The following is a 16,429-nucleotide window of genomic DNA, read 5'->3' on the forward strand; positions in this document are numbered from 1 at the left end:
GTCCCACATTCTCCCCGCGGGAGCGAGTCCCACATTCTCCCCGCGGGAGCGAGTCCCACATTCTCCCCGCGGGAGCGAGTCCCACATTCTCCCCGCGGGAGCGAGTCCCACATTCACCCCGCGGGAGCGAGTCCCACATTCTCCCCGCGGGAGCGAGTCCCACATTCTCCCCGCGGGAGCGAGTCCCACATTCTCCCCGTGGGAGCGAGTCCCACATTCTCCCCGCGGGAGCGAGTCCCACATTCTCCCCGCTCCCCATGGGAGCGAGTCCCACATTCTCCCCGCTCCCCATGGGAGCGAGTCCCACATTCTCTCCGCGGGAGCGAGTCCCACATTCTCTCCGCGGGAGCGAGTCCCACATTCTCCCCGCTTCCCGTGGGAGCGAGTCCCACATTCTCCCCGTGGGAGCGAGTCCCACATTCTCCCCGTGGGAGCGAGTCCCACATTCTCCCCGTGGGAGCGAGTCCCACATTCTCCCCGTGGGAGCGAGTCCCACATTCTCCCCGTGGGAGCGAGTCCCACATTCTCCCCGTGGGAGCGAGTCCCACATTCTCCCCGTGGGAGCGAGTCCCACATTCTCCCCGTGGGAGCGAGTCCCACATTCTCCCCTGTGGGAGCGAGTCCCACATTCTCCCCGTGGGAGCGAGTCCCACATTCTCTCCGTGGGAGCGAGTCCCACATTCTCCCCGTGGGAGCGAGTCCCACATTCTCCCCGTGGGAGCGAGTCCCACATTCTCCCCGTGGGAGCGAGTCCCACATTCTCCCCGTGGGAGCGAGTCCCACATTCTCCCCGTGGGAGCGAGTCCCACATTCTCCCCGTGGGAGCGAGTCCCACATTCTCCCCGTGGGAGCGAGTCCCACATTCTCCCCGTGGGAGCGAGTCCCACATTCTCCCCGTGGGAGCGAGTCCCACATTCTCCCCGTGGGAGCGAGTCCCACATTCTCCCCGTGGGAGCGAGTCCCACATTCTCCCCGTGGGAGCGAGTCCCACATTCTCCCCGTGGGAGCGAGTCCCACATTCTCCCCGTGGGAGCGAGTCCCACATTCTCCCACACTCCCCGCCAGAGCGAGTCCCACATTCTCCCTGCTCCCTGTGGGAGCGAGTCCCACATTCTCCCCGTGGGAGCGAGTCCCACATTCTCCCCGTGGGAGCGAGTCCCACATTCTCCCACACTCCCCGCCAGAGCGAGTCCCACATTCTCCCTGCTCCCTGTGGGAGCGAGTCCCACATTCTCCCTGCTCCCTGTGGGAGCGAGTCCCACATTCTCCCTGCTCCCTGTGGGAGCAAGTCCCACATTCTCCCTGCTCCCTGTGGGAGCGAGTCCCACATTCTCCCTGCTCCCTGTGGGAGCGAGTCCCACATTCTCCCTGTTCCCTGTGGGAGCGAGTCCCACATTCTCCCTGTTCCCTGTGGGAGCGAGTCCCACATTCTCCCCCACTCCCCGCCGGAGCGCATCCCACATTCTCCCCCACTCCCCGCCGGAGCGAGTCCCACATTCTCCCTGCTCCCTGTGGGAGCGAGTCCCACATTCTCCCTGCTCCCTGCGGGAGCGAGTCCCACATTCTCCCTGCTCCCTGCGGGAGCGAGTCCCACATTCTCCCCACTCCTCGCGGGAGCGATTCCCACATTCTCCCCGCTCCCCGTGGGAGCGAGTCCCACATTCTCCCCCACTCCCCGCGGGAGCGAGTCCCACATTCTCCCCCACTCCCCGCCGGAGCGAGTCACACATTCTCCCCGCTCCCTGTGGGAGCAAGTCCCACATTCTCCCCCACATTCTCTTCTGTGTGTAAAGAATTCCCCCAAATGGATGTTTAGTGAGAGTTATTTTGATGGCCTCCCTGGTTTATGGTCACCTCCAGCATTAAGTGGAAACATTTCTACATCCACTTGATCAAACCCTTTTTAATTTGCGTGTGGTGGTTGGGGGGGGGTGGTGGGGGGGAAGAGCAGCCGATCCGACGAGAGCCAGCTCACCTGAATATTCACGTCCGCTCCGTTATTGACCAAGAGCTCGAGACATAACGCACCATTCGTCGAGACAGCAGCAAAGTGCAGCGGTGTGAAACCTTTCTCGTTTGGCTGGTTTACATTCGCCCCGTAGTTCACCAGCTCGTTGGCCACTGCATCTTGTCCAGTGTAACAGGCAATGTGGAGGGCAGTGTTCCCATAGGCGTTTGGTTCATCGATCTAGAGAGGAAAACCAAACACTCAGTTTCCAATTCTCCCGTGCCGCACTCACTTTCCAACGTTTCTTTTCAAAGAACGATCAGCACCAGCTGAGAGTCAGCGGCTCACGCTCGAGGCTGAGTTACAGGTTCAGGAGTCCTGGTTAGGCCTGAGCATATAATCAAGGCCAACACATGCTGCACCAAGGGAGGGCTGCGCTGTCGGAGGGTCAGCGCCGAGGGAGGGCCGCGCTGTCGGAGGGTCAGCGTCGAGGGAACACCGACCTGTTGGAGGGTCAGTGCTGAGGGAACACCGACCTGTCGGAGTGTCAGTGCTGAGTGCAAATTGGCTGCTGCATCTCCTCCACTACAACACTGATCCCACTTCAAAAGTACTTCATGAGCTGCACAGCGTCATGGCACAACCTGAGAACAGGACAGGTCAATGAAACGGAGCGTGGGTCCAGTTTCATCCAGGGGTGTTCCTGTTGGTTAAAGGGGTGAGCGAGATTCCCTCGGGGCTCCCTGTGTTTAACCGTGCTGCAGTACAAACCTCCACCCCGAGCTTCAGAAGGTATTTCACCACATCGACTTGTCCGTTCGAGGCAGCAGCGTGGAGGGGGGTGTAACCTTTCTTGTCCTTACACGTCACATCGGCCCCTCGCGAGGACAGCAGCTTCACCACGTCCAAGTGTCCTGCAGTTAGCAGAGTATCAGGGTCAGTGCTGGGGGTCAGGGCTGGGGCTGGGGGTCAGGGGGACTGGGGATGGGGGTCGGGGGGACTGGGGCTGGGGGACTGGGGGGGACTGGGGCTGGGGGGGACTGGGGCTGGGGGGGACTGGGGCTGGGGGGGACTGGGGCTGGGGGGGACTGGGGCTGGGGGGGACTGGGACTGGGGGGGACTGGGGCTGGGGGACTGGGGCTGGGGGACTGGGGCTGGGGGACTGGGGCTGGGGGGGACTGGGGCTGGGGGACTGGGGCTGGGGGGGACTGGGGCTGGGGGGGACTGGGGCTGGGGGACTGGGGCTGGGGGACTGGGGCTGGGGGACTGGGGCTGGGGGGGACTGGGGCTGGGGGACTGGGGCTGGGGGGGACTGGGGCTGGGGGACTGGGGCTGGGGGGGACTGGGGCTGGGGGGGACTGGGGCTGGGGGGGACTGGGGCTGGGGGGGACTGGGGCTGGGGGGGACTGGGGCTGGGGGACTGGGGCTGGGGGACTGGGGCTGGGGGACTGGGGCTGGGGGACTGGGGCTGGGGGGGGCTGGGGGGGACTGGGGCTGGGGGGACTGGGGCTGGGGGGACTGGGGCTGGGGGACTGGGGCTGGGGGACTGGGGCTGGGGGGGACTGGGGCTGGGGGACTGGGCTGGGCTGGGGGGACTGGGGCACTGGGGCTGGGGGACTGGGGCTGGGGGGGGGACTGGGGCTGGGGCTGGGGGGACTGGGGCTGGGGGGGGACTGGGGCTGGGGGGACTGGGGCTGGGGGACTGGGGCTGGGGGACTGGGGCTGGGGGGACTGGGGCTGGGGGACTGGGGCTGGGGGACTGGGGCTGGGGGGGACTGGGGCTGGGGGACTGGGGCTGGGGGACTGGGACTGGGGCTGGGGGACTGGGGCTGGGGGGGACTGGGGCTGGGGGACTGGGGCTGGGGCTGGGGGGGACTGGGGCTGGGGGACTGGGGCTGGGGCTGGGGGGGGCTGGGGCTGGGGGACTGGGGCTGGGGGGGACTGGGGCTGGGGGGGGACTGGGACTGGGGGGGACTGGGGCTGGGGGACTGGGGCTGGGGGGGACTGGGGCTGGGGGGGACTGGGACTGGGGGGGACTGGGGCTGGGGGACTGGGGCTGGGGAACTGGGGCTCAGGCAACTGGGGGTCGGGGACTGTGGCCCACCACCTGCCCCGCACACCCCACCACCCCCCCCACCTGCCCCCCCCTCGCCTGTACACACAGCCCAGTGAACGCGGCTCGCCTGTACACACAGCCCAGTGAACACGACTCACCTGTCTACGCAGCCCAGTGAACGCGACTCACCTGTCTACGCAGCCCAGTGAACGCGACTCACCTGTCTACGCAGCCCAGTGAACGCGGCTCGCCTGTACACACAGCCCAGTGAACGCGGCTCGCCTGTACACACAGCCCAGTGAACGCGGCTCGCCTGTACACACAGCCCAGTGAACGCGACTCGCCTGTACACACAGCCCAGTGAACGCGACTCGCCTGTCTACGCAGCCCAGTGAACGCGACTCGCCTGTACACGCAGCCCAGTGAACGCGACTCGCCTGTACACGCAGCCCAGTGAACGCGACTCGCCTGTACACACAGCCCAGTGAACACGACTCGCCTGTACACACAGCCCAGTGAACGCAGCTCGCCTGTACACACAGCCCAGTGAACGCAGCTCGCCTGTACACACAGCCCAGTGAACGCGACTCGCCTGTCTACGCAGCCCAGTGAACGCGGCTCGCCTGTACACACAGCCCAGTGAACACGACTCGCCTGTACACACAGCCCAGTGAACGCAGCTCGCCTGTACACACAGCCCAGTGAACGCAGCTCGCCTGTACACACAGCCCAGTGAACGCGACTCGCCTGTACACACAGCCCAGTGAACGCGACTCGCCTGTCTACGCAGCCCAGTGAACGCGGCTCGCCTGTACACACAGCCCAGTGAACGCGGCTCGCCTGTACACACAGCCCAGTGAACGCGACTCGCCTGTACACACAGCCCAGTGAACGCAGCTCGCCTGTACACACAGCCCAGTGAACGCGACTCGCCTGTACACACAGCCCAGTGAACGCGACTCGCCTGTCTACGCAGCCCAGTGAACGCGGCTCGCCTGTACACGCAGCCCAGTGAACGCGGCTCGCCTGTCTACGCAGCCCAGTGAACGCGACTCGCCTGTACACACAGCCCAGTGAACGCGACTCGCCTGTACACGCAGCCCAGTGAACGCGACTCGCCTGTACACGCAGCCCAGTGAACGCAACTCGCCTGTCTACGCAGCCCAGTGAACGCGGCTCGCCTGTCTACGCAGCCCAGTGAACACGGCTCGCCTGTACACACAGCCCAGTGAACGCGACTCGCCTGTACACGCAGCCCAGTGAACGCGACTCGCCTGTACACACAGCCCAGTGAACACGGCTCGCCTGTACACACAGCCCAGTGAACACGGCTCGCCCGTACACGCAGCCCAGTGAACGCGGCTCGCCTGTACACGCAGCCCAGTGAACGCGGCTCGCCAGTCTACGCAGCCCAGTGAACGCGGCTCGCCTGTACACACAGCCCAGTGAACGCGGCTCGCCTGTACACACAGCCCAGTGAACACGGCTCGCCTGTACACGCAGCCCAGTGAACGCGGCTCGCCAGTCTACGCAGCCCAGTGAACGCGGCTCGCCTGTACACACAGCCCAGTGAACGCGGCTCGCCTGTACACACAGCCCAGTGAACGCGGCTCGCCTGTACACACAGCCCAGTGAACGCGACTCGCCTGTACACGCAGCCCAGTGAACGCGACTCGCCTGTACACACAGCCCAGTGAACGCGACTCGCCTGTCTACGCAGCCCAGTGAACGCGGCTCGCCTGTACACACAGCCCAGTGAACGCGACTCGCCTGTACACACAGCCCAGTGAACGCGACTCGCCTGTACACACAGCCCAGTGAACGCGACTCGCCTGTCTACGCAGCCCAGTGAACGCGACTCGCCTGTACACACAGCCCAGTGAACGCGACTCGCCTGTAGACACAGCCCAGTGAACACGACTCGCCTGTCTACGCAGCCCAGTGAACGCGGCTCGCCTGTACACACAGCCCAGTGAACGCGGCTCGCCTGTCTACGCAGCCCAGTGAACGCGACTCGCCAGTACACACAGCCCAGTGAACGCAGCTCGCCTGTCTACGCAGCCCAGTGAACGCGACTCGCCTGTCTACGCAGCCCAGTGAACGCGACTCGCCAGTACACACAGCCCCGTGAACGCAGCTCGCCTGTACACACAGCCCAGTGAACACGACTCGCCAGTACACACAGCCCAGTGAACACGACTCGCCAGTACACACAGCCCAGTGAACGCAGCTCGCCTGTACACACAGCCCAGTGAACGCGACTCGCCAGTACACACAGCCCAGTGAACACGACTCGCCAGTACACACAGCCCAGTGAACGCAGCTCGCCTGTACACACAGCCCAGTGAACGCGACTCGCCAGTACACACAGCCCAGTGAACGCGGCTCGCCTGTACACACAGCCCAGTGAACGCGACTCGCCAGTACACACAGCCCAGTGAACGCGACTCGCCTGTCTACGCAGCCCAGTGAACGCGGCTCGCCTGTACACACAGCCCAGTGAACACGACTCGCCAGTACACACAGCCCAGTGAACACGACTCACCAGTACACACAGCCCAGTGAACGCAGCTCGCCTGTACACACAGCCCAGTGAACGCGACTCGCCTGTACACACAGCCCAGTGAACACGGCTCGCCAGTACACACAGCGCAGTGAACGCAGCTCGCCTGTACACACAGCCCAGTGAACGCAGCTCGCCTGTACACACAGCCCAGTGAACGCGACTCGCCTGTACACACAGCCCAGTGAACGCGACTCGCCTGTACACACAGCCCAGTGAACGCGACTCGCCAGTACACACAGCCCAGTGAACACGACTCGCCTGTACACACAGCCCAGTGAACGCGACTCGCCAGTACACACAGCCCAGTGAACACGACTCGCCTGTACACACAGCCCAGTGAACGCGACTCGCCTGTCTACGCAGCCCAGTGAACGCGACTCGCCAGTACACACAGCCCAGTGAACACGACTCGCCAGTACACACAGCCCAGTGAACACGACTCGCCAGTACACACAGCCCAGTGAACGCAGCTCGCCTGTCTACTCAGCCCAGTGAACGCGACTCGCCTGTCTACGCAGCCCAGTGAACACAACTCGCCTGTCTACGCAGCCCAGTGAACGCGGCTCGCCTGTCTACGCAGCCCAGTGAACGCAACTCACCTGTCTACGCAGCCCAGTGAACGCAACTCACCTGTCTACGCAGCCCAGTGAACGCAACTCACCTGTCTACGCAGCCCAGTGAACGCAACTCACCTGTCTACGCAGCCCAGTGAACGCAACTCACCTGTCTACGCAGCCCAGTGAACGCAACTCACCTGTCTACGCAGCCCAGTGAACGCAACTCACCTGTCTACGCAGCCCAGTGAACGCGGCTCGCCTGTCGACGCAGCCCAGTGAACGCGGCTCGCCTGTACACACAGCCCAGTGAACGCGACTCGCCTGTCTACGCAGCCCAGTGAACGCGACTCGCCTGTATACGCAGCCCAGTGAACGCGACTCGCCTGTCTACGCAGCCCAGTGAACGCAACTCGCCTGTCTACGCAGCCCAGTGAACGCGGCTCGCCTGTACACACAGCCCAGTGAACGCGACTCGCCCGTCTACGCAGCCCAGTGAACGCAACTCGCCTGTCTACGCAGCCCAGTGAACGCAACTCGCCTGTCTACGCAGCCCAGTGAACGCGGCTCGCCTGTATACGCAGCCCAGTGAACGCGGCTCGCCTGTACACACAGCCCAGTGAACGCGACTCGCCTGTCTACGCAGCCCAGTGAACGCAACTCGCCTGTCTACGCAGCCCAGTGAACGCGGCTCGCCTGTACACACAGCCCAGTGAACGCAACTCGCCTGTCTACGCAGCCCAGTGAACGCAACTCGCCTGTCTACGCAGCCCAGTGAACGCAACTCGCCTGTCTACGCAGCCCAGTGAATGCAACTCGCCTGTCTATGCAGCCCAGTGAACGCAACTCGCCTGTCTACGCAGCCCAGTGAACGCGGCTCGCCTGTATACGCAGCCCAGTGAACGCGGCTCGCCTGTACACACAGCCCAGTGAACGTGACTCGCCTGTACACACAGCCCAGTGAACGCGGCTCGCCTGTACACACAGCCCAGTGAACGCGACTCGCCTGTCTACGCAGCCCAGTGAACGCGGCTCGCCTGTACACACAGCCCAGTGAACGCAACTCGCCTGTCTACGCAGCCCAGTGAACGCGGCTCGCCTGTACACACAGCCCAGTGAACGCAACTCGCCTGTACACACAGCCCAGTGAACGCAGCTCGCCTGTACACACAGCCCAGTGAACGCGACTCGCCTGTACACACAGCCCAGTGAACACGACTCGCCTGTCTACGCAGCCCAGTGAACGCGGCTCGCCTGTACACACAGCCCAGTGAACGCGACTCGCCTGTACACGCAGCCCAGTGAACGCGACTCGCCTGTCTACGCAGCCCAGTGAACACGACTCGCCTGTCTACGCAGCCCAGTGAACACGGCTCGCCTGTACACACAGCCCAGTGAACGCGACTCGCCTGTACACGCAGCCCAGTGAACGCGACTCGCCTGTACACACAGCCCAGTGAACGCGGCTCGCCTGTCTACGCAGCCCAGTGAACGCAGCTCGCCTGTACACACAGCCCAGTGAACGCGACTCGCCTGTACACACAGCCCAGTGAACGCGGCTCGCCTGTCTACGCAGCCCAGTGAACGCGGCTCGCCTGTACACACAGCCCAGTGAACACGGCTCGCCTGTACACACAGCCCAGTGAACGCGACTCGCCTGTCTACGCAGCCCAGTGAACGCGGCTCGCCTGTACACACAGCCCAGTGAACACGACTCGCCTGTCTACGCAGCCCAGTGAACGCAACTCGCCTGTCTACGCAGCCCAGTGAACGCGGCTCGCCTGTACACACAGCCCAGTGAACGCGGCTCGCCTGTACACACAGCCCAGTGAACGCGGCTCGCCTGTACACACAGCCCAGTGAACACGACTCGCCTGTACACACAGCCCAGTGAACGCGGCTCGCCTGTACACACAGCCCAGTGAACGCAGCTCGCCTGTACACACAGCCCAGTGAACGCGACTCGCCTGTACACACAGCCCAGTGAACGCGACTCGCCTGTCTACGCAGCCCAGTGAACGCGGCTCGCCTGTACACACAGCCCAGTGAACGCGGCTCGCCTGTACACACAGCCCAGTGAACGCGACTCGCCTGTACACACAGCCCAGTGAACGCGACTCGCCTGTCTACGCAGCCCAGTGAACGCGGCTCGCCTGTACACACAGCCCAGTGAACACGACTCGCCTGTACACACAGCCCAGTGAACGCAGCTCGCCTGTACACACAGCCCAGTGAACGCAGCTCGCCTGTACACACAGCCCAGTGAACGCGACTCGCCTGTACACACAGCCCAGTGAACGCGACTCGCCTGTCTACGCAGCCCAGTGAACGCGGCTCGCCTGTACACACAGCCCAGTGAACGCGGCTCGCCTGTACACACAGCCCAGTGAACGCGGCTCGCCTGTACACACAGCCCAGTGAACGCGACTCGCCTGTACACACAGCCCAGTGAACGCAGCTCGCCTGTACACACAGCCCAGTGAACGCGACTCGCCTGTACACACAGCCCAGTGAACGCGACTCGCCTGTCTAAGCAGCCCAGTGAACGCGGCTCGCCTGTACACGCAGCCCAGTGAACGCGGCTCGCCTGTCTACGCAGCCCAGTGAACGCGACTCGCCTGTACACACAGCCCAGTGAACGCGACTCGCCTGTACACGCAGCCCAGTGAACGCGACTCGCCTGTACACGCAGCCCAGTGAATGCAACTCGCCTGTCTACGCAGCCCAGTGAACGCGGCTCGCCTGTCTACGCAGCCCAGTGAACACGGCTCGCCTGTACACACAGCCCAGTGAACGCGACTCGCCTGTACACGCAGCCCAGTGAACGCGACTCGCCTGTACACACAGCCCAGTGAACACGGCTCGCCTGTACACACAGCCCAGTGAACACGGCTCGCCTGTACACGCAGCCCAGTGAACGCGGCTCGCCAGTCTACGCAGCCCAGTGAACGCGGCTCGCCTGTACACACAGCCCAGTGAACGCGGCTCGCCTGTACACACAGCCCAGTGAACACGGCTCGCCTGTACACGCAGCCCAGTGAACGCGGCTCGCCAGTCTACGCAGCCCAGTGAACGCGGCTCGCCTGTACACACAGCCCAGTGAACGCGGCTCGCCTGTACACACAGCCCAGTGAACGCGGCTCGCCTGTACACACAGCCCAGTGAACGCGACTCGCCTGTACACGCAGCCCAGTGAACGCGACTCGCCTGTACACACAGCCCAGTGAACGCGACTCGCCTGTCTACGCAGCCCAGTGAACGCGGCTCGCCTGTACACACAGCCCAGTGAACGCGACTCGCCTGTACACACAGCCCAGTGAACGCGACTCGCCTGTACACACAGCCCAGTGAACGCGACTCGCCTGTCTACGCAGCCCAGTGAACGCGACTCGCCTGTACACACAGCCCAGTGAACGCGACTCGCCTGTACACACAGCCCAGTGAACACGACTCGCCTGTCTACGCAGCCCAGTGAACGCGGCTCGCCTGTACACACAGCCCAGTGAACGCGGCTCGCCTGTCTACGCAGCCCAGTGAACGCGACTCGCCAGTACACACAGCCCAGTGAACGCAGCTCGCCTGTCTACACAGCCCAATGAACGCGACTCGCCTGTCTACGCAGCCCAGTGAACGCGACTCGCCAGTACACACAGCCCCGTGAACGCTGCTCGCCTGTACACACAGCCCAGTGAACACGACTCGCCAGTACACACAGCCCAGTGAACACGACTCGCCAGTACACACAGCCCAGTGAACGCAGCTCGCCTGTACACACAGCCCAGTGAACGCGACTCGCCAGTACACACAGCCCAGTGAACACGACTCGCCAGTACACACAGCCCAGTGAACGCAGCTCGCCTGTACACACAGCCCAGTGAACGCGACTCGCCAGTACACACAGCCCAGTGAACGCGGCTCGCCTGTACACACAGCCCAGTGAACGCGACTCGCCAGCACACACAGCCCAGTGAACGCGACTCGCCTGTCTACGCAGCCCAGTGAACGCGGCTCGCCTGTACACACAGCCCAGTGAACACGACTCGCCAGTACACACAGCCCAGTGAACACGACTCACCAGTACACACAGCCCAGTGAACGCAGCTCGCCTGTACACACAGCCCAGTGAACGCGACTCGCCTGTACACACAGCCCAGTGAACACGGCTCGCCAGTACACACAGCGCAGTGAACGCAGCTCGCCTGTACACACAGCCCAGTGAACGCGGCTCGCCTGTACACACAGCCCAGTGAACGCGACTCGCCTGTACACACAGCCCAGTGAACGCGACTCGCCTGTACACACAGCCCAGTGAACGCGACTCGCCAGTACACACAGCCCAGTGAACACGACTCGCCTGTACACACAGCCCAGTGAATGCGACTCGCCAGTACACACAGCCCAGTGAACACGACTCGCCTGTACACACAGCCCAGTGAACGCGACTCGCCTGTCTACGCAGCCCAGTGAACGCGACTCGCCTGTACACACAGCCCAGTGAACACGACTCGCCAGTACACACAGCCCAGTGAACACGACTCGCCTGTACACACAGCCCAGTGAACGCAACTCGCCTGTCTACGCAGCCCAGTGAACACAACTCGCCTGTACACACAGCCCAGTGAACACAACTCGCCTGTCTACGCAGCCCAGTGAACGCGGCTCGCCTGTCTACGCAGCCCAGTGAACGCAACTCACCTGTCTACGCAGCCCAGTGAACGCAACTCACCTGTCTACGCAGCCCAGTGAACGCAACTCACCTGTCTACGCAGCCCAGTGAACGCAACTCACCTGTCTACGCAGCCCAGTGAACGCAACTCTCCTGTCTACGCAGCCCAGTGAACGCAACTCCCCTGTCTACGCAGCCCAGTGAACGCAACTCACCTGTCTACGCAGCCCAGTGAACGCGGCTCGCCTGTCGACGCAGCCCAGTGAACGCGGCTCGCCTGTACACACAGCCCAGTGAACGCGACTCGCCTGTCTACGCAGCCCAGTGAACGCGGCTCGCCTGTACACACAGCCCAGTGAACGCGACTCGCCTGTCTACGCAGCCCAGTGAACGCAACTCGCCTGTCTACGCAGCCCAGTGAACGCGGCTCGCCTGTACACACAGCCCAGTGAACGCGACTCGCCCGTCTACGCAGCCCAGTGAACGCAACTCGCCTGTCTACGCAGCCCAGTGAACGCAACTCGCCTGTCTACGCAGCCCAGTGAACGCGGCTCGCCTGTATACGCAGCCCAGTGAACGCGGCTCGCCTGTACACACAGCCCAGTGAACGCGACTCGCCTGTCTACGCAGCCCAGTGAACGCAACTCGCCTGTCTACGCAGCCCAGTGAACGCAGCTCGCCTGTACACACAGCCCAGTGAACGCAACTCGCCTGTCTACGCAGCCCAGTGAACGCAACTCGCCTGTCTACGCAGCCCAGTGAACGCAACTCGCCTGTCTACGCAGCCCAGTGAATGCAACTCGCCTGTCTACGCAGCCCAGTGAACGCAACTCGCCTGTCTACGCAGCCCAGTGAACGCGGCTCGCCTGTATACGCAGCCCAGTGAACGCGGCTCGCCTGTACACACAGCCCAGTGAACGTGACTCGCCTGTACACACAGCCCAGTGAACGCGGCTCGCCTGTACACACAGCCCAGTGAACGCGGCTCGCCTGTACACACAGCCCAGTGAACGCGGCTCGCCTGTACACACAGCCCAGTGAACGCGGCTCGCCTGTACACACAGCCCAGTGAACGCGGCTCGCCTGTACACACAGCCCAGTGAACGCGGCTCGCCTGTACACACAGCCCAGTGAACGCGGCTCGCCTGTACACACAGCCCAGTGAACGCGGCTCGCCTGTACACACAGCCCAGTGAACGCGGCTCGCCTGTCTACGCAGCCCAGTGAACGCGGCTCGCCTGTACACACAGCCCAGTGAACGCGACTCGCCTTTCTACGCAGCCCAGTGAACGCAACTCGCCTGTCTACGCAGCCCAGTGAACGCGGCTCGCCTGTACACACAGCCCAGTGAACGCGACTCGCCCGTTTACGCAGCCCAGTGAACGCAACTCGCCTGTCTACGCAGCCCAGTGAACGCAACTCGCCTGTCTACGCAGCCCAGTGAACGCGGCTCGCCTGTACACACAGCCCAGTGAACGCGACTCGCCTGTCTACGCAGCCTAGTGAACGCAACTCGCCTGTCTACGCAGCCCAGTGAACGCAACTCGCCTGTCTATGCAGCCCAGTGAACGCAACTCGCCTGTCTACGCAGCCCAGTGAACGCAACTCGCCTGTCTACGCAGCCCAGTGAACGCGGCTCGCCTGTATACGCAGCCCAGTGAACGCAGCTCGCCTGTACACACAGCCCAGTGAACGTGACTCGCCTGTACACACAGCCCAGTGAACGCGGCTCGCCTGTACACACAGCCCAGTGAACGCGGCTCGCCTGTACACACAGCCCAGTGAACGCGGCTCGCCTGTACACACAGCCCAGTGAACGCGGCTCGCCTGTACACACAGCCCAGTGAACGCGGCTCGCCTGTACACACAGCCCAGTGAACGCGGCTCGCCTGTACACACAGCCCAGTGAACGCGGCTCGCCTGTACACACAGCCCAGTGAACGCGACTCGCCTGTACACACAGCCCAGTGAACGCGACTCGCCTGTACACACAGCCCAGTGAACGCAACTCGCCTGTCTACACAGCCCAGTGAACGCAACTCGCCTGTACACGAAGCCCAGTGAACGCAACTCGCCTGTCGACGCAGCCCAGTGAACGCAGCTCGCCTGTCTACGCAGCCCAGTGAACGCAGCTCGCCTGTCTACGCAGCCCAGTGAACGCAACTCGCCTGTACACGCAGCCCAGTGAACGCGACTCGCCTGTATACGCAGCCCAGTGAACGCAACTCGCCTGTCTACGCAGCCCAGTGAACGCGGCTCGCCTGTCTACGCAGCCCAGTGAACGCAGCTCGCCTGTATACGCAGCCCAGTGAACGTGGCTCGCCTGTATACGCAGCCCAGTGAACGCAACTCGCCTGTCTACGCAGCCCAGTGAACGCAGCTCGCCTGTCTACGCAGCCCAGTGAACGCAGCTCGCCTGTCTACGCAGCCCAGTGAACGCAACTCGCCTGTACACACAGCCCAGTGAACGCAGCTCGCCTGTCTACGCAGCCCAGTGAACGCAGCTCGCCTGTCTACGCAGCCCAGTGAACGCGGCTCGCCTGTACACACAGCCCAGTGAACGCGGCTCGCCAGTACACGCAGCCCAGTGAACGCGACTCGCCTGTACACGCAGCCCAGTGAACGCGGCTCGCCTGTACACACAGCCCAGTGAACGCGACTCGCCTGTACACACAGCCCAGTGAACGCGACTCGCCTGTCTACGCAGCCCAGTGAACGCGACTCGCCTGTACACACAGCCCAGTGAACGCGACTCGCCTGTACACACAGCCCAGTGAACGCGACTCGCCTGTCTACGCAGCCCAGTGAACGCGGCTCGCCTGTACACACAGCCCAGTGAACGCGGCTCGCCTGTCTACGCAGTCCAGTGAACGCGACTCGCCAGTACACACAGCCCAGTGAACGCAGCTCGCCTGTCTACACAGCCCAGTGAACGCGACTCGCCTGTCTACGCAGCCCAGTGAACGCGACTCGCCAGTACACACAGCCCAGTGAACGCAGCTCGCCTGTACACACAGCCCAGTGAACACGACTCGCCAGTACACACAGCCCAGTGAACACGACTCGCCAGTACACACAGCCCAGTGAACGCAGCTCGCCTGTACACACAGCCCAGTGAACGCGACTCGCCAGTACACACAGCCCAGTGAACACGACTCGCCAGTACACACAGCCCAGTGAACGCAGCTCGCCTGTACACACAGCCCAGTGAACGCGACTCGCCAGTACACACAGCCCAGTGAACGCAGCTCGCCTGTACACACAGCCCAGTGAACGCGACTCGCCAGTACACACAGCCCAGTGAACGCGACTCGCCTGTCTACGCAGCCCAGTGAACGCGGCTCGCCTGTACACACAGCCCAGTGAACACGACTCGCCAGTACACACAGCCCAGTGAACACGACTCGCCAGTACACACAGCCCAGTGAACGCAGCTCGCCTGTACACACAGCTCAGTGAACGCGACTCGCCTGTACACACAGCCCAGTGAACACGGCTCGCCAGTACACACAGCCCAGTGAACACGGCTCGCCAGTACACACAGCCCAGTGAACGCAGCTCGCCTGTACACACAGCCCAGTGAACGCAGCTCGCCTGTACACACAGCCCAGTGAACGCGACTCGCCTGTACACACAGCCCAGTGAACGCGACTCGCCTGTACACACAGCCCAGTGAACGCGACTCGCCTGTACACACAGCCCAGTGAACGCGACTCGCCTGTACACACAGCCCAGTGAACGCGACTCGCCAGTACACACAGCCCAGTGAACGCGACTCGCCAGTACACACAGCCCAGTGAACACGACTCGCCTGTACACACAGCCCAGTGAATGCGACTCGCCAGTACACACAGCCCAGTGAACACGACTCGCCTGTACACACAGCCCAGTGAACGCGACTCGCCTGTCTACGCAGCCCAGTGAACGCGACTCGCCTGTACACACAGCCCAGTGAACACGACTCGCCTGTACACACAGCCCAGTGAACGCAACTCGCCTGTCTACGCAGCCCAGTGAACACAACTCGCCTGTACACACAGCCCAGTGAACACAATTCGCCTGTCTACGCAGCCCAGTGAACGCGGCTCGCCTGTCTACGCAGCCCAGTGAACGCGGCTCGCCTGTCTACGCAGCCCAGTGAACGCGGCTCGCCTGTCTACGCAGCCCAGTGAACGCAACTCACCTGTCTACGCAGCCCAGTGAACGCAACTCACCTGTCTACGCAGCCCAGTGAACGCAACTCACCTGTCTACGCAGCCCAGTGAACGCAACTCACCTGTCTACGCAGCCCAGTGAACGCGGCTCGCCTGTCGACGCAGCCCAGTGAACGCGGCTCGCCTGTACACACAGCCCAGTGAACGCGACTCGCCTGTCTACGCAGCCCAGTGAACGCGGCTCGCCTGTACACACAGCCCAGTGAACGCGACTCGCCTGTCTACGCAGCCCAGTGAACGCAACTCGCCTGTCTACGCAGCCCAGTGAACGCAACTCGCCTGTCTACGCAGCCCAGTGAACGCGGCTCGCCTGTACACACAGCCCAGTGAACGCGACTCGCCCGTCTACGCAGCCCAGTGAACGCAACTCGCCTGTCTACGCAGCCCAGTGAACGCAACTCGCCTGTCTACGCAGCCCAGTGAAT

General features: G+C 63.4%; 1 protein-coding gene across 2 annotated transcripts in view; it reads right to left on the reverse strand.

The window, feature by feature from the left end:
* Positions 1–16,429, reverse strand: part of LOC121273362 (serine/threonine-protein phosphatase 6 regulatory ankyrin repeat subunit C-like) — a 112,654-nt gene that overhangs the window by 24,745 nt on the left and 71,480 nt on the right. For both annotated transcript variants that reach the window (XM_041180541.1, XM_041180542.1), the window contains exons 7-8: positions 2,720–2,862; positions 1,976–2,188 (exon numbers count right to left, since the gene is read on the reverse strand). In XM_041180541.1, coding sequence (XP_041036475.1) covers positions 1,976–2,188; positions 2,720–2,862 — 356 coding nt within the window. The remainder of the gene's footprint in view (positions 1–1,975; positions 2,189–2,719; positions 2,863–16,429) is intronic.

This window comes from Carcharodon carcharias, chromosome X (assembly GCF_017639515.1).
Source record: "Carcharodon carcharias isolate sCarCar2 chromosome X, sCarCar2.pri, whole genome shotgun sequence".
NCBI classification, from domain to species: domain Eukaryota; kingdom Metazoa; phylum Chordata; class Chondrichthyes; order Lamniformes; family Lamnidae; genus Carcharodon; species Carcharodon carcharias.